The sequence below is a fragment of the Palaemon carinicauda genome, chromosome 32 (genome assembly GCF_036898095.1).
Source record: "Palaemon carinicauda isolate YSFRI2023 chromosome 32, ASM3689809v2, whole genome shotgun sequence".
Classification (NCBI taxonomy): Eukaryota; Metazoa; Arthropoda; class Malacostraca; order Decapoda; family Palaemonidae; genus Palaemon; species Palaemon carinicauda.
This window is the reverse complement of record NC_090756.1, coordinates 20,826,895-20,843,714: the sequence shown is the minus strand read 5'-3', so window position 1 is coordinate 20,843,714 and position 16,820 is coordinate 20,826,895. Positions and strand designations below refer to the sequence as shown.

At 47.3% G+C, this 16,820-nt stretch overlaps 1 protein-coding gene across 2 annotated transcripts in view; it reads right to left on the bottom strand.

Annotated features, from left to right (window-relative positions):
• Positions 1–16,820, bottom strand: part of LOC137625310 (DNA-binding protein Ets97D-like) — a 66,477-nt gene that overhangs the window by 11,647 nt on the left and 38,010 nt on the right. Inside the window, exons 5-7 of one of the 2 annotated variants that reach the window (XM_068356140.1) lie at positions 14,060–14,218; positions 13,690–13,908; positions 13,215–13,306 (exon numbers count right to left, since the gene is read on the bottom strand). In XM_068356140.1, the coding sequence (XP_068212241.1) occupies positions 13,215–13,306; positions 13,690–13,908; positions 14,060–14,218 (470 nt within the window). The remainder of the gene's footprint in view (positions 1–13,214; positions 13,307–13,689; positions 13,909–14,059; positions 14,219–16,820) is intronic. The other variant, XM_068356141.1, reaches the window with a different exon arrangement.

Genomic DNA, 16,820 nt, shown 5'->3' with positions numbered 1-16,820 from the left:
CACTGGGTCTCTATTGGGGAGGACGGGTGGGTCCTTTAATTTATGATCATCGGGTAAGTATATTCAAAAATTTATTTTACTAATGAAAATAACATTTTTCAATATTAAACTTACCCGATGATCATATAGCTGATTCACACCCAGGGGGGTGGGTAGAGACCAGCATTACATGTTGACATTATTATGAGCTAAGTATTCCGTATTTCATTTTAGCAGTTATTCAAAATAACAAACATAAAATAAATAAGTACCTGGTAAGGAAGTCGACTTGAACAATTACTCTGCCTTTTTAAGTACGTCTTCCTTACTGAGCCTCGCGATCCTCATAGGATGCTGAGCGACTCCTAGGAGCTGAAGTATGAAGGGTTTCAACCCATACTAAAGGTCCTCATCAAAACCTCTAATCTAGGCGCTTCTCAAGAAATGACTTTGACCACCCGCCAAATCAAGTAGGATGCGAAAGGCTTCTTAGCCTTCCGGACAACCCAAAAACAATAATAAAACATTTCAAGAGAAAGATTAAAAAGGTTATGGAATTAGGGAATTGTAGTGGTGGAGCCCTCACCACTACTGCACTCGTTGCTACGAATGGTCCCAGATTGTAGCAGTTCTCGTAAAGAGACTGGACATTCTTAAGATAAAAGACGCGAACACTGATTTGCTTTTCCAATAGGTTGCGTCGAATATCTTTGCAGAGATCTATTTTATTTAAAGGCCACGGAAGTTGCGACAGCTCTAACTTCGTGTGTCCTTACCTTCAGCAAAGCTTGGTCTTCCTCATTCAGATGGGAATGAGCTTCTCGTATTAACAGTCTGATAAAATAGGATAAAGCATTCTCTGACTTAGGCAAAGATGGATTCTTAACTGAACACCATAAAGCTTCAGACGGGCCTCGTAAGGGTTTTTAAATAGAACTTAAGAGCTCTTACAGGACATAATACTCTTTCTAGTTCATTTCCAACCATACGATAAGTTTGGAATATCGAACGATATTGGTCAAGGCCGAGAAGGCAGCTCGTGTTTGGCTAGAAAACCAAGTTGTAGAACATGTAGCCGTTTCGGATGAGAATCCGATGTTCTTGCTGAAGGCATGAATCTCACTGACTCTTTTAGCTGTGGTTAAGCATATCAGGAAAAGAGTCTTAAAGGTGAGATCTTTCAGGGAGGCTGATTGAAGCGGTTCGAACCTGTCTGACATAAGGAATCTTAGTATCACGTCTAAATTCCAACCAGGTGTAACCAAACGACGCTCCTTCGTGGTCTCAAAAGACTTAAGGAGGTCCTGTAGATCTTTATTGTTGGAAAGATCTAAGCCTCTGTGACGGAAGACTGATGCCAACATGTTTCTGTAACCCTTGATAGTGGGAGCTGAAAGAGATCGTTCTTTCCTCAGATATAAGAGAAAGTCAGCTATTTGAGTTACAGAGGTACTGGTCGAGGATACGGATACTGACTTGCACCAGTTTCGGAAGATTTCCCACTTCGATTGGTAGATTCTAAGGGTGGATGTTCTCCTTGCTCTCGCAAACGCTCTGGTTGCCTCCTTCGAAAAGCCTCTAGCTCTTGAGAGTCTTTCGATAGTCTGAAGGCAGTCAGACGAAGAGCGTGGAGGCCTTGGTGTACCTTCTTTACGCGTGGCAGACGTAGAAGGTCCACCCTTAGGGGAAGTGTTCTGGGAACGTCTACTAGCCATCGAAGTACCTCGGTGAGTCATTCTCTCGCGGGCCAGAGGGAAGCAACGAGCGTCAACCTTGTCCCTTCGTGAGAGGCGAACTTCTGCAGTACCTTGTTGACAATCTTGAACGGAGGGAATGCATATAGATCTAGATGTGACCAATCTAGTAGAAAGGCATCTATATGAACTACTGCTGGGTCCGGGATAGGTGAGCAAACTATTGGGAGCCTCTTGGTCATCGAGGTTGCAAAGAGATCTATGGTTGGCTGGCCCCAGGTGGCCCAAAGTCTCTTGCATACACCCTTGTGGAGGGTCCATTCTGTTGGAATTATTTGTCCCTTCCGACTGAGACAATCTGCTATGACATTCAAGTTGCCTTGGATGAACCTCGTTACTAGTGAAAAGTGGTTGGGAGTCTGAACAGTCAGGGGAAGACCCTTTCTAAGGTTGAAAAAGTCCTTTCACCAAGTCAGACCAGACTTTAACTTTCCGGAAATCGGGATCGAGACCGCTTTTAGCGTCTTGTCCTTTTTCCAGTGAAAAGCTAGATGGTATAGAAGAGGACGGAGGTGTAGTCTTCCTAGTGACACAAATTGAACCACGGATGACAGAGTCCTTACCAGACTCATCCACAGCCTGACAGGGCAGCGTTCCTTCTTCAGCATCTTCTGGATGGATAGCAGGGCTGGGGGTTGATCGTCTTGTTCAGCAACGTCCTCATCAGAGGGTTCCTCATCCGAAACTGATGAGGAAACGGCAACGGAGTGGGCAACGTCTGACTCGCTGAATCCGGTCGCACTGGTGGATGCGTGACGGAGCCGGACGCAATATCATGGTACTGCTGCACAGTCTGTGAACTGTCAACCATGGGGACGCGAGGAAGTACAGCGTCAATCCGAAACTGTCTAGACTGTCTGGGTTGTGCAGTCAACACCCTACCGGGTTGCTGAGGTTGACGCACTGCGTCACAACAAGTCACCTCTGCTGGTTGTTGAACGTCTTCCTAGTGACACACTGAACGTCAACAACCACCTCCGAGCGTCGCTTAACGTCAACGTGCGACTGGCAACCCGCACTGGGTCGCATCGGTGGAGGAACCACCTCAACTGGCGGACGCGAGTAGGATACCTCAGCGTCAACAGGGCGCACAACCAACCGGTAGGAAGGTTGTTGGCCAGAAGGTTCTTCTCCGTATTAAGTCCTCTATCAAGGATACAAGCTTGGACTGCATGTCTTGCAGCAAAGCCCATTAGGGTCTACGGGAGCAGGTGTGGCAACAGACGGGGTTAGCGACTGAAGCGGAACCATTTACCATCCCTGGAAGCCTTGTTATGTGTGACATAATAGTACAGCAAAACTTCAAAGGCTCGACAAAAGTTCATAGGAGGCTAAGCAGCTTAAGGCTCCTCTCCAAAAGACAGAGTCCTCAAAGGAATATCAGTAGGAGGGAGAACAGCACTTTCTCATCTACAGGAACCTTGTCCGAGAAAAGCTAGGTTATCTCAGTGAGGGTCTCACTGGTGCATTAGCAGCAGACCAGAAGGCAACGTTATGTAACTGCATGACAGTCTGTGAACTGTCAAAAACTGAACTGTCAACCACAACAGGTGCGTGAGGACATGCAGCACTGGTGCATTAGTAGCAGACCAGAAGGCAACGTTATGTAACTGCAGACAGTCTGTGAACTGTCAAAAAACTGAACTGTCAACCACAACAGGCGCGTGAGGACATACAGCACTGGTGCATTAGTAGCAGACCAGAAGGCAACGTTATGTAACTGCTTGACAGTCTGTGAGCTGGCAACAACCAAGCTGTGTGGGGAAGCCTCAACTCCTGACTGACTAGTCTGCTGCGGGCGAGTGGCGGTAACCACAGTGGGTTGCGGAGGCTGACACACCGTGTCAAAACACGGCAGCTTAACTCCACCCTCCTGTTGTTGTGGTAGCACACGCACGTCAACGGAGTGCTCCGTGCGTCTGTGGGAGTCAGCATGCGTCTGGCAGGGTCGACTGCGCATGGGTGGAGGAGCTCTCACAGCCAGAGTGTGGGAGCAGGCAGCCGCAGCGTCTGCTGGGCGCACAACCGTGGCAGGTTGTAGGCAAACGGGTGCATCGTCAACCTTCTCCGCAGTCGGAGTGTGGGAGCAGGCAGCCTCAGCGTGAGCTGGGCGCACAACCGTGGCAGGTTGTAGGCTAACGGGTGCAGCGTTAACCTTCTCCGCACGAAACTCCTGCATAACCACAGCTAATTGAGTCTGCATAGACTGCAGTAAAGACCACTTAGGGTCTACAAAAGCGGCAACAAACGGAGCTACTGTCCGTTGTGACTGAGGGTCTAAAACAGCGGGTGCGGCAACAGACGGAGATACTGCCTGTTGCGGTACCACCTTGCCTCTCTTGGGAGGTGTGCAGTCGTCGGATGACTGCAGCGAGTCCGAACTGACCCAGTGGCTACACCTGGGCCGTTGGACTTGCGCGGAAGGGACCGACTTGCACTTAATAAGCTGCGAGACCTTGGTCCAAGGTTTCTTACGAGAAACCTCTTCCGCAGACGAGAAGTAAATGGGCTCTCTCGTCTTTGTGTGGGTGGGGCAATCTTGGTAGATACGCCCGAAACCACGGAGGGAAAAACGTCTGTTCGCTGATCAAGGCCTGAGGAACCCATAAGTCGTTCGACATTACTTCTCCCCTGGGCTTGGGAGCTTGCAAGAGGTCCCGGACTAGGTGAACGACAGGCACGAACAGATGAACCCTCGGACGCAACACTGTAACACTTTGAGCATATCACTTTATCACTTTGATTTTCTGTTTTGCACTTATTTCACTGAAATCGAAACTTTTACTGATTTCTACCTGAAACACGCAATCCTACCCTTCATTAAAAGGTAGTAATTGCGAAAAACAGTCGTATAATGCAACAGAAAACATATATAAAGATAAAGAATTCAGTGGCTGGGAAAGAGACTAAACACTAGATCAAATAAACTACGTTTACAATCTCTCACCGCACATAGCCTGGGAACAAGAATAAAACCCTAGAAACGTTTTACCTTCTTCCCATACAGCGACTAGGGAGTAGAGTAAATCGAGAACAACGTTACCGCTTGAACGAAACGTTTTTTTTTCCTCTCTCTCCCTCCGTCTCTATCTCTCTCTCTCTTTCTCTCTTGATTTCGCACCTGAGAGAAGAGCCCAATTATATATCGTCAAAACATGTTATTTGCTAAAGGAAAAAACTGAAAGGTTTTCCCAATAAAAAGTTCCTTTAATTTAGAATTTAAACCATTTAAGCTAAGAAAGAATGAACGAAATGCCAGAATCGGTTTACTCTTACTGCAAAGTGAAACCGTGAAACACTCTCTCTCTCTATCGTAACGATAGAGCGCATGTTGAACGTCCTGAACGTCAACAACTGCGTAGACAAAAAAAAATAAACGTTAGTTCATCTTTGAAAACAGTACGAGACTATCAAAGAAATTCTTTCATAAAACATTAAATTTAAAAAGTTATAAATTCTTTAAAGGTAAAATACGATATAACGGGCTCAACGTTGATTAACTTCGGTTCCAAGTTAGGACCGCCTACTATCAGGAAAGGTCGCATATAAACAAAACATAAAAATTTATTTTTATATGTTGATAATAAATGGAAAGTTAATCGAAGAGGCCTAATAAAGGCGGAGAGATATAAAATATATAGATCTATAACGTGTTAAGCAAAAATACTAAAAACCTAAACAGACTTCCGTCTAAGGGAAGGGTCGGCCATTTAAAAGTGAAAGAGAGTCCATACTCTCTTTGTCACCATAATTAAATCTATCCAAAACGAGTTCAAGTTTTGAAATGAAGATAAAACCCCTGCATAGCGAAAGCTCAAAACTGGAATAGTGTACTTCACCAAATAGTTGTGAAAACAAATCCAGTTAGTAACAGCGTATTTAGTAGGTCTTGCCAGTGGCACGACAGAGAGAAAATTGGTTCTATGTTGACATCGAGTACTTGAGTACCTACTTGACAGATGGCGCTGTTGATGTACACCCCCACCTGTATAGCGATCGCTGGCGTATTCCGCCCGTAGGTTTTTCTGTCGGGCAGCAGAGCTGACAGCTATATGATCATCGGGTAAGTTTAATATTGAAAATTATATATTCACCGGGTAAGTATATTCAAAAATTTATTTTATAATCAAAATATCATTTTTAAATATCAAACTTAGCCGGTGAATATATAATAGCTGATTCACACCCATGGTGGTGGGTAGAGACCAGTATTAATGCAATAAAGGCGTATATGCTCATGAGTTTTTGACAATTATATCATAAAAAAAACCACTTAAATATAGGTACCTGGTAAGGAAGCTGACTCTGACGATTACTCTGCCTTATTAGTCCGCTTTCCTCACGAAGACCAGGCATCCTCTCAGGATGCTGAAAGACTCCCAGGAGCTGTTATATCCAGGGCGACCACCCATATAACAGGACCTCATCAATACCCTTAATCTGGGCGCTCTCAAGAAACGACATTTGACCACCCGCCAAATCAAAAAAGGATGCGAAAGACTTCCTAGTCTTCCGTACAACCCAAGACAAGATTAAAAACATTTCAAGAGAAGATTAAAAGGATATTGGGATTAAGGGAATGTAGTGGTAGAACCCTCACCCACTACTGCACTCGGTGCAACGAATGGACCCAGGGTGTAGCAGTCCTCATAAAGAGTCTGGACGTCTTTTAAGTAAAATGAAGCGAACACCGACTTGCTCCTCCAAAAGGTCGCGTCCATAATACTTCGCAGAGACCTGTTTTGCTTAAAAGCCACCGAAGTTGCTATCGCTCTCACTTCGTGCGTCTTGACCTTAAGCAAACAACGATCTTTCTCACTTAAATGAGAATGTGCCTCCCGGATTAAAAATCTAATAAAGTACGATAAAGCATTTTTAGACATGGGCAAAGAGGGCTTCTTAACGGAGCACCATAAGGCCTCAGAACCACCTCGTAATGGTTTAGTACGAGCCAAATAAAACTTAAGAGCTCTAACTGGGCACAGTACTCTTTCAACCTCGTTGCCTACGATTTCTGACAGGCAAGGTATATCAAAAGATTTAGGCCAAGGACGAGAAGGCAGTTCATTCTTGGCCAAAAAACCAAGTTGAAGCGAACATGTGGCTTTATCTGTAGAGAAGCCGATGTTCTTACTAAAGGCATGGATCTCACTGACCCTTTTAGCCGAAGCCAAGAACACCAAAAAAAGCGTCTTGAGGGTGAGATCCTTCAGGGAGGCTGAATGCAATGGCTCAAACCTGTCGGACATTAGGAACCTTAGGACCACGTCTAAGTTCCAAGCAGGAGTTGACATATGATGCTCCTTAGAGGTCTCGAAGGACTAAAGGAGATCTTGGAGATCTTTATTATTTGACAGATCCAAGCCTCTATGTCTGAACACAGAAGCCAACATGCTCCTGTAGCCCTTAATAGTGGGAGCAGAGAGGGAGCGAACATTTCTCAGATGCAGGAGAAAGTCTGCAATTTGGGCTACAGAGGTACTGGAAGAGGAAATAGAGGATGACTTGCACCACTCTCTAAAGACCTCCCACTTCGACTGGTAGACCTTGATAGTAGATGATCTCCTAGCCCTCGCGATCGCTCTGGCTGCCTCCTTCAAAAATCCTCGAGCTCTTGAGAGTCTTTCGATAGTCTGAAGGCAGTCAGACGAAGCGCGGGGAGGCTTTGATGAAGACTCCTTACGTGGGGCTGCCGTAAGAGATCCATCCTTAAAGGTAGACTCCTTGGAATGTCTACCAGCCATTGAAGTACCTCTGTGAACCACTCTCTCGCGGGCCAGAGGGGAGCAACCAACGTCAACCTTGTCCCTTCGTGAGAGGCGAACTTCTGCAGAACCCTGTTGATGATCTTGAACGGCGGGAATGCATAAGCGTCCATGTGAGACCAGTCCAGTAGAAAGGCATCTATGTGGGCCGCCTCTGGATCTGGGACTGGAGAGCAATAGGTCGGGAGCCTTTTGGTCAATGAGGTCGCAAAGAGGTCTATGGTGGGCTGACCCCAAGTAATCCAAAGACTCTTGCACACGTCCTTGTGGAGGGTCCATTCTATAGGGATCACCTGACCTCTCCGACTGAGACAGTCCGCCAAGACGTTCAATTTTCCCTGCACGAACCTCGTCAACAGTGAGATGCCTCGATCTTTTGACCAGATGAGGAGGTCCCTTGCGATGACGAACAGTGTGTGGGAGTGAGTGCCTCCTTGCTTGGAGATGTACGCCAAGGCTGTGGTGTTGTCCGCATTCACTTCTACCACTTTGTTTCGGAGAAGACTCTCGAAACTCGTCAAGGCCAAGTGGACAGCCAACAGCTCCTTGCAGTTGATGTGAAGGCTCCTCTGATCCGACGTCCAAAGACCCGAACATTCCAGACCGTCCAGAGTCGCTCCCACCCCAAATCCGACGCGTCTGAAAATAACACGTGGTTTGGGTTCTTGACCGCCAGGGACAGACCCTCTCGAAGACCTATATTGCTGTTCCACCAGTTCAGGCACGTCTTTACTGGTTCGGAGATCGGGATTGAGACAGCTTCCAACGTCTTGTTCTTGTCCCAATGGGAGTCTAGATGGAACTGGAGAGGGCGAAGGTGAAGTCTCCCTAGAGAGATAAATTGTTCCAGGGATGACAGCATCCCTAGAAGGCTCATCCAACTTCTCACTGAGCAACGGTCTTTTCTCAGCATGAGGCGGACCTTGAGCAAGGCTTGATCTATCCTGGTGGCAGACGGAAAAGCCCGAAAAGCTAGACTGCGAATCTCCATCCCCAAATAGAGAATCGTTTGGGAGGGAGTCAGCTGAGACTTCTCTAAGTTCACCAACAGTCCCAACTCCTTTGCAAGATCCAACGTCCATTGAAGGTCCTGCAGACAGCGATGACGGGACGACGCTCTGAGCAGCCAGTCGTCCAGGTACAGGGAGGCTCGAAATCCCCGATAAATGAAGAAATTTTGCCACATTTCTCATGAGCCTCGTAAAAACAAGAGGAGCAGGGCTGAGGCCGAAGCACAGTGCTCGGAATTGGTACACCACATTCCTGTATACAAACCTCAGATACGGTTGAGAATCCGGGTGTATAGGAATGTGGAAGTACGCATCCTGCAGGTAGAGAGAGACCATCCAGTCTCCCTCTCTGACCGTTGCTAGGACGGACTTCGTGGTCTCCATCGTAAATTTTGTTTTGACAACAAAAACGTTGAGCGCACTGACATCCAGCACCGGCCTCCAACCTCCTGTATGCTTTGGGACTAGGAAGAGACGGTTGTAAAATCCCGGTGATTGAAGGTCCGAGACTTTCACCACCGCTCCCTTCTCTAGCAACTGAGACACCTGCAGTTGTAGTGCCTGTCTCCTTGACTCCTCTCGATACCTGGGAGAGAGGTCTATAGGAACTTTTACCAGAGGAGGTCTCCGTACAAACGGTATTTTGTACCCCTCCTTTAGCAACAACACAGACTCTCGGTCTGCACCCCTCTTCTCCCAGGCCTGCCAGAAGTTGTTCAGTCTGGCCCCTACCGCTGTCTGAGGACGTGGGCAGTCAGACTCTGCCACGGGAGGACTTGGATCCTCTCCTCTTGCCTCTTTTACTGTCGGCACGAGCGCCTCCCTTACTGGGGGCTCTGCCACGAAAGGGCGGGATAAACCTAGTTGCTGGAGTATCGAGCTTGGGTCTTACGACATAAGACGATGAAGGAGCAGCCTTGCGCGCCGACGTAGCCATCAGGTCGTGGGTATCCTTCTGCACCAGAGAAGCCGCAATATCCTTAATCAACTGCTGAGGAAACAAGGCAGATGACAACGGGGCAAAGAGAAGCTCTGACCTTTGGCAGGGAGTTACTCCTGCCAAAAGGAACGAGCAAAGAGTCTCCCTCTTCTTAAGGACTCCTGCCGTTAAGGTAGCGGCGAGCTCATTAGAGCCATCACGGATAGCTTTGTCCATGCAGGACATAATAAGCACGGATACATCACGGTCGGCCGAAGAGATCTTCCTGCTCAAGGCTCCCAGCGACCAATCCAAGAAGTTAAAAACTTCGAAGGCCCTGTAAACCCCTTTGAGGAGATGATCAAGGTCCGAAGAGGACCAGTAAACTTTAGAGCGTCTCATGGCCAGGCGACGGGGAGAGTCTACGAGGCTTGAGAAGTCTCCCTGGGCAGAGGCAGGAACTCCCAAGCCGAGAACTTCTCCTGTGTCATACCAGACGCTCGCTCTAGAAGCCAGTTTAAAAGGGGGGAAAGCAAAGGCTGTCTTTCCCAAACTCCTCCTGGTGATCAACCAATCGCCTAGTAAACGCAAAGCTCTCTTAGAAGAGCGAGAGAGCACTAGCTTAGTAAACGACGGCGTCGAAGTAGCTAGTCCTAGCGTAAACTCTGACGGAGGCGAACGAGGAGCAGCAGTTACAAAATGGTCAGGAAACAGTTCCTTAAAAATCAGCATGATCTTTTTAAAATCCAGAGAGGGCTGAGCAGCTTTAGGCTCCTCTCCGTCCGACAAAGTCCCCAAAGGAATATCAGTTGGAAGGGGATCAGCGACTTCCTCATCCGACGGAACTTCGTCCGACAACTGCCGAGTCTCATGAAAAGGAGAGACCTGCCGAGGAGGCAACGCTTGACAGGCAATGTCAACAAGCAAAGGAGCAGCAGTAGCAGAAGAGGAAGCGACGTCACGCCGCTGCTGAAAGGACTGAAATCCCTGTGACTGACCAACAACAACAGCTGAAGTTGATTGACGCTCGACGTCACGTCGGAACTGCATTGACTGCAGAGTTTGAGCAGGCAAAACAACCTCCGACTGCGGTGACTGACGCTCAACGTCACGTCGAGGCAACGGAGCCGGTCGGCGAACGTCAGTGCGGGGCTGCGGCGGCAGCAGCTGAACGTCAGTACGAGACTGCAGCAAGGGAGGATCCATGTCACGTGACTGACGTGAAAGACTACTGACATCACGTTTCAAAGTACTAGAAACGTCAGCACTAACGTCAAACGGACGAGTGAATACTCGTTTGGGCAGCTGACGGCCAGAGTCACGTTCAGCGCACTGGCGACTCGAAAGCAAAGGATCATCGCGAACCTGCTCAAAGTCATACTCTTCCACAAGGGAGGCAAGCTTAGACTGCATGTCCCGCAGGACAACCCACTTCGGATCAACGGGAGTCGGAACGGGCCGTGACGTCGGTAACGTCTGCGTTGGCAAAACATTGCCTCTACCGCGACCCTCGGACCCCGTGTTACGCTTGCGCTTAATAGGTGAACAGTCACCCGACGACTGCAAAAGGTCAGAGCTGCCCCAATGGCTACAGCCAGGACGCTGGACCTGTCCTGAAGGGACTGACTTTCGCTTCAAGGGTCTAGAAACCTTGCGCCAAGGTTTCTTGTGCGATAAGTCTTCGGAGGACGAGGAGAACACAGTCTCACCCGTCTTATGGTAAGGGCGATCTTGACGAGAAACGTCCGATACCAAAGAAGGAACGTCTGTACGTTGGTTAACGCCTCTCATCCCCTTAAGTCCTACGACATTACTTCTCCCTGGTGCAGGGGAGCCTGAAAGAGGTCTCGGACTAGGGGAGCGACAAGCACGAACAGACGAACCCTCGGTCGCAACACTAAATACACTTTGCGCACTTATCACTTTATCACTACGATTTTCTGTTTTACCACTCTGACACTTCAACAGCTTAACATCTGACATGAGTTGGTTACGGTCCGATGCTAAGGACTCAACTTTTTCGCCTAAAGCTTGAATCGCTAGAAACATATCCCGCATGGACGGTTCATGAGTGCTAGTAGGGGGTTCAGGAACAACTACTACAGGGGAAGGATTAGGTTCAGGGGCATGGGAGGAGGAAAATTCCAAAGATCTAGAGGAGCCTCTCCTCACCCTATCTCTCTCCAGCTTACGAGTATATTTGTCATACTCAAGCCAGTCGAATTCCGACAAGACCACGCACTCATCACACCGATCTCCTAATTGGCAGGATTTACCCCGGCAATTAGAACAAACGGTATGTGGGTCGATAGAGGCCTTGGGAAGACGTTTGTTGCAATCCCTCGCACACTTGCGATATTTAGGTTCAGGGATAGGAGAAGGGTCAGCCATATTGAACAATCAGAGAAAATCCAAGTCAAAACCAAAGTCATCAACAATAAACACCAGCCAAAAAAAGGGTTTCAAGAGTTTAATTGAAGAAAAAACACCCGTCACAGCGAAAGCCAATAAACAACCAAAATAAAGTACTTCACCAAACAGGTCGAAAACTCAAGGTCATAAGCGAGCGGAACCAACTTGTCGACAAGACCGACAGAGAAGAACTGGAGAACTTGACAAGTATATGCGGTATCTGGCCGATAGTCGGCGCTGGTGGTCACACCCGCAACCTTCACGGCGATCGCTCGCGAGTTTTTGGAATCTGTCGAGCCGTCCGAGACGTCAGCTATTATATATTCACCGGCTAAGTTTAATATTTAAAATTATGTAATTCATCTAAGAATGTTCACTAACAGTAAGAACGAATGAACCCCGAAGGGAAGCTTTCTACACAGAAGCTGAAAAGTTAACAAATACAATTAGATTTCATTCAAAATAATTTAGACAAAATAACAGAGTAGCAACTCAACCCGCAACGGGAAGGAAGCTACCGTAATACATAGTAGTAATAAAAGGGTGAACGACCTCGAAAGAGAGAGAGAGACTGTAGTCAAACTAATTCCCATGTTCCCTACGCTGATGTCCAAGTTCCCCGTAGGGAAGGAGGAACAGCGGAGAAAACAGATTAATAAATAAAGTCCAGCAATGACGATTCCCCACGGCGCCCGAGAATCGGAAGCCGAAGGGAGGACCGAAGGACCAAAGGAGAGATCGCGACCCATGAAATGTCACCGTGGGGGCCTGGAACCACACGGAGAAGTTGTCGTACAAACAGCACAAACACTGAAAAGGAAACTAACTGTATTTCTATACTCAAATATATACATAAACATATAAGAATGTTTACATATATATTAAGTAAAAGAAAAGTAAGTAATTAAGTTAAGACAAAACATTAACGGCTGCCATGCGAGGACGGGACAGAGACGTCTGCCCACCGTCCGAGCCAAAAGCGAAGTGAATCAGTTCACCGGTGTGTGAGGGGGGGAGGGGTAGCTAGCTACCTCTCCCCTACCCCCTCGCTAGCTAGCGAGAGGGTAGTTAACCCTCGTTAAAAATCTAATGGCTCGTCATTTCAGCTACGCCGAAAGTAATACCCCCATGTAAATAGCGTGGTTTGTATTTCGGTTATGGAACAACTTAATTCTTAACAGGCAATCTACAGTACAGTACAGTAATGTATTTCAAACACTTTAGCTCGGTGATTTGTGAATGGATGACATGGAAACAATAATAAGAATAGAGTAGCGCTTTGTACTCTTAAGGATCCTTCGTATTGACAGTGCCTTAATTATCCTTAATTTTCTAACTAGATAAAACAATACACATTCAACATACAGTACTGTACCTTAACACTCTCTGTTTTGACGTAGAACATGTTCAAATTATTCTTGGGCGGTGCAGGTTTGGGTACGGCAGAATTAGGATCGCATACCACAGCTGGAGTAAAAGATATCATACAATAATTCCTTGTGTAGCTTATCACATCATGTTGAAGGCAAAGAATAAAATCATCAATAGAAGAATAGTCTAGAGTATTTCCAAATGATCAGTATCTAAACCTTTCTTGCTTTATAAGTTGATTCGGTAAGCTTTCTACAAAGCTTATTACTCCTTTAATATTAAGTTTTGTTGTTAAGTCAAGGTGGAGATTACTAGCAGTGAAATAGTAATGTATTGGTAGAAATTGTTGTTTTATGAAGAAAATAACTTTCTATCATAAAATCTTCAAACGATTAAGAACATACTACCGTTATTCCCTTACGTAGTTTCATGAACAGTACCTGTGGTTGAAGAAAAAACAAAGATTCCCTCGGGCTTACCAACCACGTGTGTACGACGGAGAAGTTCAAAATGCATGAAAAACATGTCGGCAGGATCATCTGGAACAAGCTTTTGGAATTCTGTCTGACCTAAGGAAAACAGTTCCTTTCCAGTCTTATTCCAACATGTGTTGTTGACATTTATCCCCTGCAAACCAAACTGGTAAAGGGCCCACAGCAGCCAATGCCTTACATGGGCTGCCGACCACTCGTGGGGATCTGTGAAAACATAAATGACTAATTTAGAGAACACAACACTCATAAAAACTTTGATGCAGTAAGTTATCCTGACCCAGTAACTAGATTTTACAAAATATGGAATACTGTAGTTTATCCTAAGCAAGCCACTTGAAGACTGTAAATAACAGACCTTGGGGAATTTTCAACACTCGCTGCAATTCTTTAAACGTCGGGCAGACAATCCAACGCATGGTCTTTAAAATCTTGTTGGGCTTTCCATCATCGCTACTGTTTGTCTTCTTCTCTGGAACTGCAATTTCATCAAGCTTTGGAACAGGGGAAGACTCTGCTGGAAGGTCGAAAGAAAATCAAGAATTTTAAGTAATTTTTATTTTTCCTAACATACTTACCGAGAACTACTTTCTTAGGAGTTACCTGTAACCTCCTCTCTACCGACTAGAGTTTTGTGTAGTGTACCCCCCACCCTGTTTTCTAAGGAGGCCTACCCCCGGCATTAAGGAATGTGCCCCGAGGGTAGGCTTATCGTAGGTCGATGTCCGGCCGGGTCAGCATCTTCAGTAAGTTCTATTGGATTAGCACAATGCTTGCAAGGGAAGAGAGGCACTCGGAGAAGGAAGGGAGGGCCATTACCCGAAAGTAGTTCTCGGTAAGTATGTTAGGAAAAATAAAAATTACTTAAAATTTTTGATTTGTTCCAACACGAATACTTACCTCGAACTACTTTCTTAGGGGACTTACACTTTAGGAGGCGGGAGTGCTATTCTGACCCCCTGACCCGGGAAGCGGAGGCCAAGAGGCCAAGGGATAACGGTACCTATTAGAAAACGGATGCGAGGGTAACTACACAAGAGTTCACGTTAGTGTCTAAGTACTCACCCTTTGAAAAACTTCTTCTGATGCTTCTTCCAGTAGCGTAGTCGTGAAGAATGTGTTATCCAATGGTATCAGTTGGTACTCCCCGATGAGGCTAGGAAGCAACTGGGTAGGATGGAAGGAAACCGCACTTGTGCCTACCGGTTGCTAGCCGTGATTGCGCCTGGGGCTTTTACCGTTACACCGCTTGGAGGGCGGAGATGACTGTTCCAATGGAGAACCCGTCTAAGGACTTCCTCGAGTAGTCCTTGAGGTAATGGGCAGTAAAGGTTGACTGGTTCGACCAAGTACCTGCTCGCAGGATCTGACCCACTGCCATGTTTTTCTCAAAGGCTAAGGAGGTGCTCAGGCCCCTGATGTCATGAGGTCGGGGGGTGCCTGGCACTGCTATGCCTTCTTCTTTGTAGGTTCTGGCAATAACTTGTCTCAACCAGAAGGAAATGGTGTTCTTGGACACTTGTTTCTTATTAATACCTGTGGATACGAAGAGGCTCTTGATGCCTGGGCGGAGATGAGCTGTTCTTTCCAGGTATTTTCTAATTGTCTGTACAGGGCATAATTTCAAATCTTCTGCATTACTCGTCCTAGGGATGGCAGGTATTGAAAAACCTTCGAACTTCGGATCCCAGACTGCTGGGTTCTGAGTCTTAGCCACAAAGGAAGGCACGAACTTGAAGGATACTTCTTTCCACCCCTTCGAATGAGAAACGTCATATGACAGACCATGGATCTCACCCACTCTCTTAGAGGACGCCAAGGCCAGCAAGAAGACGGCCTTGAGGGTGAGATCTCTGTCCACGATATCCTTCAAAGGTTCAAAGGGGGGACCACACAACATCTTCAGGACCTTGGCTAAGTCCCACTGGGGCACCCTACTCGCCTGTGGGGGGCAGGACTGCTCGAAACTCTTGACAAGCATCGCTATGTGCCTCGAGGCCCCCAGGTCGATGCCCTTCAGGAGGAAGACTTGGCCTAAGGCGGCCCGAACCCCTTTTATGGCTGGGATTGACATTCCCACCTTGTCTCTAAGAAACACCAGAAAATCTGCTATATCTGGGACAGAGGCCTTAAGAGGTTTAATGCGCTTCTCAGAGCACCACTTCGTGAAGGAGGCCCACTTAGCCTGGTAGACCGCGGCTGACGACTTTCTCAGGTATAGCGACATTCTCTTAGCCGTGGATGAAGAATATCCTTCTTTCTTCAGGAGCCGCTCGATAGTCTCCAGGCGTGAAGACGTAGGGAGAGTGGGTTGTCGTGGAGCCTGAGAAAATGAGGTTGATGCAGAAGGTCTGACCTGTCGGGCAGAGGCCACGGTGGTTGACTCGCCAGGTCTTTTAGGTCCGCGAACCACTCTCTCTCCGGCCACCAGGGCGCTACCAAAGTTATCTTTAGGTTTCGGGCTGTCCTTACTCTGTTGAGCACTTGCCTTATCAACCTGAAAGGGGGAAAAGCGTACACATCTAGATTGTCCCACTTGTGCTGAAAGGCATCTTCTAAGGCTGCTTTCGGGTCTGGTACAGGAGAGCAATATACGGGGAGTTGGGCGTTGAGTTTTGTTGCAAAGAGGTCCATCACCGGGGAACCCCAACGTTGGATGATGAGCTTGGCTACTTCCGGAAGAAGGGACCATTCTGTCCCTACTATCTGGCCCACTCTGCTGAGGCCGTCGGCCAGTACGTTTTTCTTCCCGGGAATGAACCTCGCTAACAACACCACTTGGTTCTCTTCTGCCCAATCTAGAATTTTTACGGTGAGATCGCACAACTCCTTCGACTTCAAGCCTCCTTGTTTCTTTATGTATGCCACTACCGTGGCGTGGTCGCACATCAACGCCACGGTGTTTACCTTTAGCAGACTCGCGAAGTGTAGGCAAGCCTTCTGGACTGCCTTCAACTCCAGGACATTGATGTGGAGTTCCTTTTCCCCGTCCAATCAGGTCCCTCGTGCTGTTTCGTCGAGGAGATGGGCTCCCCACCCTTGGTTGGAGGCGTCTGTGAACAGTAGTAACTCGGGGGGGTCGTTCCCGAAGGGCATCCCCTTGAGTGAGTTCGACCGGC